This window comes from Tasmannia lanceolata, unplaced genomic scaffold (assembly GCF_043159265.1).
Source record: "Tasmannia lanceolata isolate RefF3 unplaced genomic scaffold, GAP_Taslan_0.1 ptg000012l, whole genome shotgun sequence".
Lineage (NCBI taxonomy): Eukaryota > Viridiplantae > Streptophyta > Magnoliopsida > Canellales > Winteraceae > Tasmannia > Tasmannia lanceolata.
The window spans coordinates 28,479,778-28,491,820 of record NW_027518689.1 but is presented as its reverse complement, the minus strand read 5'-3'; the positions used below and the strand labels follow the sequence as shown (position 1 = coordinate 28,491,820).

At 37.4% G+C, this 12,043-nt stretch overlaps 1 protein-coding gene across 1 annotated transcript; it reads right to left on the bottom strand.

Annotated features, from left to right (window-relative positions):
* Positions 1 to 258: 258 nt before the first annotated feature.
* LOC143888697 (uncharacterized) lies at positions 259 to 900 on the bottom strand. Its single transcript, XM_077393126.1, has 2 exons — positions 683 to 900; positions 259 to 559 (listed from the first exon to the last, which is right to left on the bottom strand). The coding sequence occupies exons 1-2, from the start codon at positions 898 to 900 to the stop codon at positions 259 to 261; spliced, it is 519 nt and encodes a 172-aa protein (XP_077249241.1).
* Between the last annotated feature and the right edge of the window lie 11,143 nt (positions 901 to 12,043).

Here is a 12,043-nt window from a genome sequence, read left to right as displayed (position 1 = left end):
TGTGTGGCCAAGTTTGTTGCAGTGGGTGCAATGAGGGCGCTCGCGACGCGGCTTGGTCACATTATTACGGCTAAAATTGTGCTGGTTTTGAACTGCAACAACAGATGGGGCGATGGTAGTAGTGGTGGCCTGATTGGCTACAACAACAGTGCCATCAATGTGTGTCTCGTACCTAGAGCGCATCAGCCTTTGATTCTCTTCTTGAAGAACAAGACTATAGGCTTTGTTGACTGTGGGTAGCGGATCCATTAACAGGATCTAGCTCCGAATAGCAGAAAACGAGTTGTTAAGCCCCATTAAAAATTGCATGAGTTTCTCTTGCAACTGAAACTCAGCAAGAGCCTTTATTACTCCACAGGAGCAAGGAGGGAGGACGAGGTAGGATGACAACTCGTCCCAGAGAGCTTTCAGCTTGGTATAATATGCAAAAATTGAAAGTTGTTCTTGGAGATGGCTGATGATATCACATCGAATGCGATAAACTTTTGCGGCATTCCCTTGAGAAAAACGCTCGCCAAGATCGGTCCAAACAGCAGCTGCAGTATCCGAGTAAATAATGCTGTCTCAAAGATCTTTGGATATTGCATCGAGGAGCCAGGAAAGGACCATCATGTTGCAACGAGACTACAAACCATGGTTCGGAGAAGATGCATCTGGTTGTGGGAGAGAACCGTCAACAAACTAGAGTTTGTTCTTTGTCGTGAGAGCCATTTGCATAGCCCTGCTCCATGTCTGATAGTTGTCACCATCAAGAAGGGTGGAGACCAAGATATTTCGTGGATTATCAGATGGATGAAGGTAGAATGGACTACTGTAATGGTCATTGAGGGGAATGCTTGATGAATTATCAAGAGTCTTTGATGGAGAATTTTCAGAAACATTGGAATTGTTGGTCGACATGGTTGAGCAAAGGGGTAGAAGAACCCAGGAAAAGAGAAAATATGTCTCAGACCTAATGCTCTGATACCATGAAAATTTAATAAGAACTGTTGTATTACTTCATGAGTGAACGTACATATTTGTAGAGTTTTTTACAAAATCAAATCCCCAAAGTCATGGGATGTAAAGAGATAAATCCCCTCAATCAAGGGATGCACAAACATAAAGAAAAACAAAGAATTACAGGATAGTATACAAGGAATGTACACCAAGGTGATTTGAGTGAGCTGGAAATCTCACAGCTGGATAGAAGAATCTGGAAGCATAATGGCTGGATGGAAACATCACATTGAAAATTACCAATTTTAACATTAATCTCTAGGTTTAGGAAGGTTGTGGCTAACTCTCCTTGAAGAGTTGAACCCACGACTTTGAGGGGACTTGTTCTTACTTGCAACCCAAATCAACTTTTCATGAATGTAGATGGGGCATTTTCCATTGTGGTTAAGACATTCATAGGCAAATCAACAACTGCCAAGTGTCACTTGACAGACGAGCAGATTTTCCTTTAGAGAGAGATGAGTGCAAGGGGCTAGGCTCGAAGGTGATCGGTCCCCACAAATTAGCTGTTCAAAAGGGAAGTGATATATTCAGCACCTTTTCTTAATTGGGACAGCCTCTTCTAGTGTAAGGGGCTGTCCGAAGTTAGAAAAGGGGGCGAATATATATAACTTACTAAAAAATATGTAAAAAAAAAATCAAAACTTTGGTAAGCCCCTAGCAACGGATTATACTACAATCATCATCTCATACGAGAAAAGAGTTCCTACTCCTCGGAGTAGATCACTTATTTACTCTGTGGGCTTAAAATACAGTGGCAGCCACATTTTTTGGGTGATCCAAAAAATCGGCTCAATAGGATCATCCTAACCCTTCGATTTGTGGAGGTTAAAATTAGACAGCTTTGTGGAAATTTATACCACGACATTTTAACCAACCCAAATCAAAGGGTTGGGATGATCCTATTGAGCTGATTTTTGGGCACACCCTTTTCTATGACAGGGTCCATCAACTGAATGGTTTGCATCACAAAAACAATGTGGGCCCCAACTGTGTTTTGCCCTATAGAGCAGATAAGTTATGTGCTCGACCCTCCACAACCACTTTTATATGTAGGGATTTGCTAGCATCCATCTCAAAAGGCATTTTGCAGATGGTCTGTCGTACGTCAGGAAAGCTAGGGAGGCTCACTTTTCAGCAGATTTTGTCATCATTCACGAGGTGGCTATCCTGACATGCGGCAGACCTTCTGCGAAATGCCTTCTACGATGGACGCTAGCATATATATATATATATATATATATATATATATATATATATATATATATATGAGAAAACTGTTGGTGAGCTTAAGCGCACCAAACCTATGGTGCGCTTAAGCTCCCCAATCACATGGGGGCCCACTTTGTTAGGTGATCCAAAGCATTCATTTTAAAGGCCTTATGATAGATAGGGGGTGTACCAAAAATCAGCTCCATAGGATCATCCTAACCCCTTCATTTGTGGAGGACAAAAATGGGCAGATTTGTGTCTGTCCATTTTTGTCCTCCACAAATGGAGGGGTTAGGATGATCCTATGGAGCTGATTTTTGGTACACCCCCTATCCATGTAAGGGACTTTAAAATGAATGCTTTGGATCACCTAACAAAGTGGGCCCCCATGTGATTGGGGCGTTTAAGCTCACCAAAAGTTTGGTGAGCTTAAACGCACCAACAGTTTCCTCTCTCTCTCTCTCTCTCTCTCTCTCTCTCTCTCTCTCTTTATATATATATATATATATATATATATATATATATATATATATATATATATATATATAGAGAGAGAGAGAGAGAGAGAGAGAGACCGTGTCCAAATACACCACTGGCGGGACCATGCCCAGATACACCACTGGCGGGACCATGCTATAGTGTCTAGATACACCACTGGGGGACCATGCTATAATGTCCAGATACACTACTGACTGGATCATACTATAATGTCCAGATACACCACTGGCGAGACCATGCTATAATGTCCAGATACACCACTGGTGGGACCATGATATAATGTTCAAATACAGCACTAGCGGGACCATGTCCAGATAGCTCCTACACCCTAGTGTAGATAACTTATCTACACCCAAGCTTAAAAGACAGTGGGGGCCGCATTGTTTGGGTGATCCAAAGCATTTATTCGATGGGCCCTCACATCGATAGGGTGTGCCCAAAACATCAGCTCCATAGGATCATCCCAACTCTTCGAACTATGGAGGGAAAAATGGACAAATTCGTGAAGGTTTATACACGTCCATTTTTACCTCCTCAAATCGAAGGATTGGGATGAGCCTTGGAGCTGATTTTTCGGGCACACCCTATCTATGCGAGGGCCCATAAAATGAATGCTTTGGATCACCCAAACAATGTGGCCCCCACTATATTATAAGCCTAGGGTGTAGATAAGTTATCTACACCAGGGTGTGAGAGCTCTTTATATATATATATATATATATATATATATATATATATATATATATATATATATATATATGAGAATAGAGTTCCTAAGGTGTCACCTCATATAGCTTATATGAGGTGGCGCTTAAAAACATAAGGGGCCCACTTTGTTTGGATGATCCAAAGCATTCATTTGATAGGCCCTCACATAGATAGGGTGTGCCCAAAAAATTAACTTCATATGATCATCCTAACCCTTCCATTTGTGGAGGTTGAAATGGATGGGTAAAAACCTCCACAAATCTGCCCATTTTTAACCTCCATAAATGGAAGGGTTAGGATGATCCTATGGACCTGATTTTTTGTAGGCACCATATCCATCTAAGGGCCTTTCAAATGAGTGGTTTGGATCACCCCAAAAATGTGGGCCCATTATGTTTTGTGAGCGCCACCTCATATAAGCTATATGAGGTGACACCTTAGGAACTCTATTCTCTCTCTCTCTCTATATATATATATATATATATATATATATATATAGAGGAATAAGATTGTACGCTCGACCGTACCTAAAGTTAGGTACGGTAGAGTGCCAAATCACATGGGTCCCACATTTTTGGTGAGCATCTAAACCATTCATTTGCAAGGCCCCATCATAGATAGGGTGCATAGCAAAAATCAACTCCATAGGATCATCCTAACCCATCCATTTGTGGAGGCCAAAATGGACAGACAGTGTTTGTCCACAAATCTGCCCATTTTGGCTTCCAGTTTTGGAGGGGTTAGGATGATTCAATGATGCTGATTTTTGGTATGCACCCTATCTATGATGGGGCCTTGCAAATGAATGGTTTAGATGCCCACCAAAAATGGGGGACCCATGTGATTTGGCACTCTACCGTACCTAACTTTAGGTACGGTCGAGTGTACAATCCTTTTCCTTATATATATATATATATTCTATAATAAGCTGGGAGGAAAAGCCCAGGCTTTTTTGAATTTTCTCAAAATTCTGTCGAATTTTCACCTCAGCCAAAACCGAGAAATGCCTCATATGCCCTCACATTCCCACGCATTGAAATTTCAAATACCCCCTGTGCCCACAAATCCTTATCACCTTTACACGTCAGCATTACTCTTTTACCATTAACCCCTTTGCTGCTATCTAACATCTATATCTGTGAGAAATTATTTGAGGGTAAAATCGTCCATTGCTTTCTCATTTAATACAAAAGTATCGACACGGGGTGCCTGTATATGACAATTATGGAACAAACTACCAAGAAGAGGTGTAGACATATGACAATGACGAACAAACTACTTGATATTACGCATACGGGACACTTCCAAAATATTGACGGATTCCGGGCACCTGAAGGGGAATAACAATTATGGAAACCTCTATCAATTGGAGGGCTAGGATCAGCCTATGGAAATGATTTTATGGGCACAACCAATTGATGTTGTGTTCCATCACATGGACGGTTTGGATCAACCTATAATGTGGTCCGTACAGTTCTTTGTCGGCCTGTGCATCGATTGGAGGGCTAGGATCAACCTATGTAAATGATTTCACGGGCACAACCGATTGATGTTGTGTTCCATCACATCGACGATTTGGATCAACCTATATTGTGGTCCATACAGTTCTTTGTCGACCTAGAAAACTTTTTCTTTTGCATTTTTTTTCATTACTAGGTAAGTGGTTATGCATACTTTTTTTGCTTATTGTTTCTACATGTTTTTAACTATTTTTTTTGGTATCATATTCCTATTTTTCTGCCGTGTCACCCGTTTTAGCCCATTATATTGACACATGAATCTTTACGCATATTGTTACTGTTTAAGAGCTGCTTGAAAGAGTTAAATATCTACTCTAGATACTATTGGGCTGTCAGATATATTTCTTATTAGATAAGGAAAATAGCAGCTTTTCTACACATATTTTTACTGTTTAAGAGCTGCTTTAAAGAGATAAATATCTACTCTATATACTATTGGGCTGTTAGAGATATTTCTTATTAGATACGTCTCCTCTGCTCTTCTTCACGTAGAGTTTTGTTTGAAAACTCTCTAAATTTAACACGTCTCTCCCATTTACCCCTTACCTCCATTAGATTTGTACGATTCAACCCTTAACATATGTACCATATATTCATCTATGTTAGTCTACATGCAAGGGTAAAATCGTGAAGAAATTTTAGATTTTTTTTGAAACTCTACATTTATGCACAGAGTACCACCCTTCCAGCATTTTTAGACGTCTCTCTCAGAAGAGAAAATGAGAGAATTTTTTGAATTATTTCAAAATTCTATGAGAATTACACATCACTTTTTTTGTCTTTTTTTAACGTAGGCACCCATTCAACCCACATATTTTCTATCCTACCCCCTCCTTTATGCTTTTTAACAAAGGCACCAATGAAAGCCACATAATTTCCATCCTACCCTCTCCTTTATGCTCTTTTAACAAAGGCACCCATGAAAGCCACATAATTTCAATCTTACCCCCCTCCTTTATGATTTTTTAATAAAAAATCTATAGGATGATCTTAACCATCCGATTTAAGACGAACAACATATTACGGAAACCTCTATAGATTGGAGGGCTAGGATCAGCCTATGGAAATGATTTTTGGGGCACAACCTATTGATGTTGTGTTCCATCACATGGACGGTTTGGGTCAACCTATGATGCGGTCCGTACAGTTCTTTGTCGGCCCGTGCATCGCATGGGTTTTTTTACCAGTATACTATATAGCAGAAGAGAAAAGGAGAGAATTATTTGAATTTCTCCCAAAATTCTATGAGAATTACACATCACTTTTTTTGACTTTTTTTAACAAAGGCACACATTCAACCCACATATTTTCAATCCTAACCCCTCCTTTATGCTTTTTAACAAAGCCACCCATTAGAGCCACATAATTTCAATCCTACGCCCCTCCTTTATGCTTTTTAAATTATGGAAACCTCTATAGATTGGAGGGCTAGGATCAGCCTATGGAAATGATTTTACGGGCACAACATATTGATGTTTTGCACCATCGCATGGACGGTTTAGATCAACCTATGATGTGGTCCGTACAGTTCTTTGTCGGCCCGTGCATCGCACGGGGTTTTATATATATATATATATATATATATATATATATATATATATATATATATATATATATATATAATCTTATTATATATATATGTATATATGTATATAATAAGATTATATATATATATATATATGTCTATCTATCTATATAGATATATATATATATAGGTTGATCCAAACCGTCCATCTATATATATATATATATATATATATATATATATATATATATATATACATAGAGGAAAATGATTGTGAGCTTGAAGCTCATATAGCTTATATGAGCTTGAGGGCCCAAACACATGTGGGCCCACATTGTTAGGATGATCCAAAGCATTCATTTGAAAGGCCCTTACATAGATAGGGTGTGTACAAAAAATCAGCTCCATAAGATCATCCTAACCCATACAAAAGTGGAGGGCAAAATGGACAGACACCGTTTGCCACAAATTTGCCCATTTTTGCCCTCCGCTTTTGGAGGGGTTAGGATGATCCAATGGAGCTGATTTTTGGTACACACCCTATCTATGATGGGGCCTTGTAAATGAGTGGTTTGGATCACCACAAAAAATTTGGAACCCATGTGTTTGGGCCCTCAAGCTCATATAAGCTATATGAGCTTCAAGCTCACAATCATTTTCCTCATATATATATATATATATATATATATATATATATATATATATATATATATATATATATATATATATGTGTGTATATATATATATATATATGTGTATATATGTATATATGTGTATATATATATATGTGTATATATGTATATATGTGTATATATATATATATATATATACACACATATATACATATATACATATGTGCATATATATGTATATATGTGTATATATATGTATACATATATATATATATATATATGTATATATATGTATACATATATACATACTAGTAAAAAACCCAGTGTGATGCACGGGCCGACAAAGAACTGTATAAAGCATAAAGGAGGGGGTAGGATTGAAAATATGTGAGTTGAATGGGTGCCTTTGTTAAAAAAAGTCAAAATAAGTGATATGTAATTCTCATAGAATTTTGCGAGAAATTCAAATAATTCTCTCCTTTTCTCTTCTGATATATATATATATAGAGAGAGAGAGAGAGCAAAAAGATTATACGCTCAACCGTTTGAACCTTGGGTACGGTTGAGGTTTTAAAACACATGCGATTGGGTTTTTTAGTGGGCCCCACCTGCTTAGCTCGACGAAAAGATTAGAAAAAACCCTAGCATACGATACCCACTTATCTCTCTCTCTCTCTCTCTCTCTCTCTCTCTCTCTCTCTCTCTCTCTCTCTCGTCTTTGGAAAGTTCCCAACCCAATCGCAGACGAAGGTCTCTCTCTCTCTCTCCGTCCTTCTCCGGGCGCCACCTCCTTCACGATGGGCGCCACCTCCTTCTCCGACGTACAGGTATGTATTTTCCATTTTCTTTTTTTCGTATTAACTGCTATTCTAGGGTTTTTTTTCATTTTTTTAATGGTTCAAGGGGTTTTTATTCAAGGGGAGTTTTGATTCAAGAGTTTTTTTTGTATTAACTGCTATTCTAGGGTTTTTTTCGTTTTTTTCATGGTTTGCGGGGGTTTTGATTCAAGGGTTTTTTCGTTTTTAATGGCTTTAAGGGGTTTTGAATCAAGGGGGGTTTTGATTCAAGGGTTTCTTTTCCTTTTTTAAACTGATTCTTTAGGGTTTTGTTTTCTTCTTAAAATCTAGGGTTTCTTTTTCTTTTTTTAACTGATTGTTTACGTATGTGTTTTGTTTTTTTTAGGGAAAAAACTTATCTAGGGTTTCTGTTTTTTTTTTCTTTGGACTAATCTTGCAGGCATTTTGGGCTGAGAAGACTTATTAGACCCTGCTGCTGCTGCTTTTTTTGGGTGTTGATGGCTAATGCTACATTACTAATGAAGAGGAACCACTGCTGCAATTGCTTTTGTTTTATTGAGACACTTTTTTTCGTTGGCATTATGTGAAGTGCTTATATGTTTGTATTTGATGGCAACTGTTGCCATTGTATGAAGTATTTAAATCTTTGTATTGGGCTGAGAAGACTGTTGCCATTGGGCTGAGAAGAGTTATCAGAACCTGCTGCTGCTGCTTTACTTTAGAAGAGTTGTTTCTGTTTTGTGTTTTAATAGGCATTATAGGAGTAGAAAGTGGATAGAATATATGAATATCATTAAGGAAACTGTTATGCGAGGAATATGTTTTGTTAAATTTGATATCCACTTCTGTGTTCCATGTTGAAAATAGGGACATATTTCTTTTGTCCTTTCCTTTAATATGATTTTTCTTCTCTCTGTTGATTGTGATCATGAGCTCTTTTTTTTTATATTCCTGTACCATATAGCTTAGTTGTTCATGTTGACGCATATTCCTCAAACTCTGCCAATAGAGTTTATCAATGCAAAGAGAAAAGAACCACAAACGTTTCTGGCTTTATTTGACTATTTGGAATGCATATAAGAAATAAGTGCTTTACATAATAGCACGAATGCATGAAAGGTTCACTAGTAAATTTTAAAATGAAATCCCCAGGAACATCTAGTACTAAGTTGAGTCAATAACCAATTGATTTGGGCGAGTTTGGTCCATTAAAAGTAGACTTTTTTTCTCAGCCACTTGTCTTTGAAGTTATCTAGAAACCTAAAGAAAAATGTTTTCTTTCGAATTGGAAATTGTCTTAGTCACCTTTATGCCATTGATGTATTGACTTTGAGTGTGGCTTCAACTGTAAATGGGCAAACACAATGTATCGAACAACTTTGTGGACATTTTGTATATGATATATTTTTAGCCTTTGCTCTATTTGTTCAGGATTGACTTTTTTTAACAAATAAAATTCTTTCAGACGACACAAGTACAAGTTCCCAAGATCAGGTCCAAAACTAAAGTGATTCTTAAGCACCCGACAATCCTCAATGCTCAAAATTAAAAACCAACTTCATATAATGGCAATTTATTTTATTCCCACACAATGTACTAAAAATAGCCAAGCAATCATCCAAAGAATCTTCTTCTCGATAAATATGGGAAAATCAGCAATCTTCAGAAGCTGCTAGTTATAAAAAGTAGTTTTCATTAACCACTTTACAACTAAGGAAGGATAGGAATGATGTTGTACTTGAGCTTACCAAATTCGGTTTCAATCGTATACAAATCTTGCAGCAGAGAGTGGCATTTGCATTACCATTCATACAACTTTCGACATGAATTTTCAAAAAAAATACTACTTTCGATATGCTCCTATCTTATACGTTAATGTTCCATCACCTCTCTAAGATTAGCAAGAGCAATTAAATGAGGCAAGTTGGTAAAAAGATCAGTAATTCACATTCAAAGTATGAAAATAAGTACATTGCCAACGCCACCATCAAGTTTCTCCGTCCATGAAAATAATTACATTGCCAACACCCCCATAATGTTTCAACCCAATTTAAGACTTTGGTTTCATGAAAAGTAAGGAAAAAAAACCAACAATTTCTAATACTTTATGCATCCAAATTTCATTCTTCAACATGGTATTTTCATTCTTTAACATGGTATTTTCATTCTCCAATGCATTCACGCGGTCTTCGATTGTCCTATTCTCGGCATTTCCTTCTCTTCCATTGTAAGGCCTTGACACCCTACCAACCTCAGTCCCGTATGAATCAACGTCAGCCTAACGGAAATATTGCGGCCCTGAACATTGGTTACACATTAGAATTCCCACAAGTTGCATAAAAGAAGACTACATTACAAAAATTGAATGTTTACTGACCCGGGGCATATTGCAACTGTAGTGTGGGCGGCCTCTGTTTCCGTTTGCGTTACTTTGGTAATTTTCAATACCGCTGGCTGCTCACATAGACAGTTCTTGGACGTTGCTTGTACACTAAATGAATTACCATTGTTGCTGCTTGAGGAAGCCATCACAATAGTTTCTCTTACATGCAAAATAAGAGAATGTCAGCAAAATAACTATGTTGTTCAAACAACATTGGATCAATTAATTCATCAATTAACAAGAGCAGCATCATCATGACATAACATTGTGGATTTGGTAAAAAAAAATGAAAGCACCTCCAAGCGTAAATCCCTAAATCAGAAAATGGTAACGAAGGGTTTTCATAAACAAAGGTTTTTTTTTCCACGGGCCACAAATCTTATTTTAATAGAGTGATTCTAGGAAAGCTCTATAGGTCATTTCCTACTGATATCAGCCATGGAAAAAGGCCTTACAAACCAGTCTTCTGTTTTGATTCTATATGGTCAAATGAAAATGACACCATCTAACTTAATGGTTAGCCAAAAACAGGGGGACCATCATCATCACACAACAACAATTTAATAAAAACTAAGGGACAACTAGAGAGGGAAAGAGTACTCACCCACAACTGATATTCTTCTTGTTCTCATGCAATGCCATCAAAATATCCTTCCATCATGGATTAACTTTTCATTACCCAAATACCAAAATAACATCATGGTTGAATTTTTTGTACGCAAATTAAATCATGTCTAGGCCTTCTTTAGCAACCGTGACATTTTTTTCCCATGGAATATTAGTTTAAGAAAAACAAACCCTAACTCCATGTCTTAAATCCAAATAAAAATACAAACCCTAACTCCATGTCTTGAATCTACACAAAAATACAAACCCTAACTCCATATCTTGAATCCAAACCCCTTTAATCCGTTAATAAACAACAACAAATTTAGAATAGCATTATACCGGAAAAAAAAATTGAAAAAAGAGGAGAGGGAGTGATGTAAGATTAGTCCAAAGAAGAAAAAAAACAGAAACCCTAGATAAGTTTTTTCCCAAAAAAAAAAAAAAACAAAACACATACCTAAACAATCAGTTAAAAAAAGAAAAAAGAAACCCTAGATTTTAAGAAGAAAACAAAACCCTAAAGAATCAGCTTAAAAAAGGAAAAGAAACCCTTGATTCAAAACCCCGCTTGATTCAAAACCCCTTAAAGCCATTAAAAACGAAAAACCCCCCTGAATCAAAATCCCCCTTGAATCAAAACCCCTTAAACCATTAAAAAATGAAAAAAAAAACCCTAGAATAGCAGTTAATACGAAAAAAAGAAAATGGAAAATACATACCTGTGCGTCGGAGAAGGAGGTGGCACCCGTCGTGAAGGAGGTGGCGCCCGGAGAAGGACGGAGAGAGAGAGAGAGAGAGAGAGAGAGAGAGAGAGAGAGTAGAGACGTTGAGAGAGAGAGACCTTCATCTGTGATTGGGTTGGGAACTTTCCAGAGACAAGAGAGAGAGAGAGAGAGAGAGAGAGAGAGAGAGAGAGAGATAAGAGGGTATCATATGCTGGGTTTTTTTTTCTATTCTTTTCGTCGAGCTAAGCACGTGAGGTCCACCAAAAAACCCAATCGCATGTGTTTTAAAACCTCAACCGTACCCAAGGCTCAAACGGTTGAGCGTATAATCTTTTTGCTCATATATATATATATATATATATATATATATATATATATATATATATATATAGATAGAGAGAGAGAGAGAGAGAGAGAGAGGAAATGGTTTGTGTG

Coding starts and splice junctions, on each gene's coding strand:
- LOC143888697 (XM_077393126.1), bottom strand. CDS start 900: ATGTCGACCAACAATTCCAATGTTTCTGAAAATTCTCCATCAAAGACT. Junction 560..682: donor ACGACAAAGAACAAACTCTA/GTTTGTTGACGG, acceptor TCTTTGAGACAG/CATTATTTACTCGGATACTG.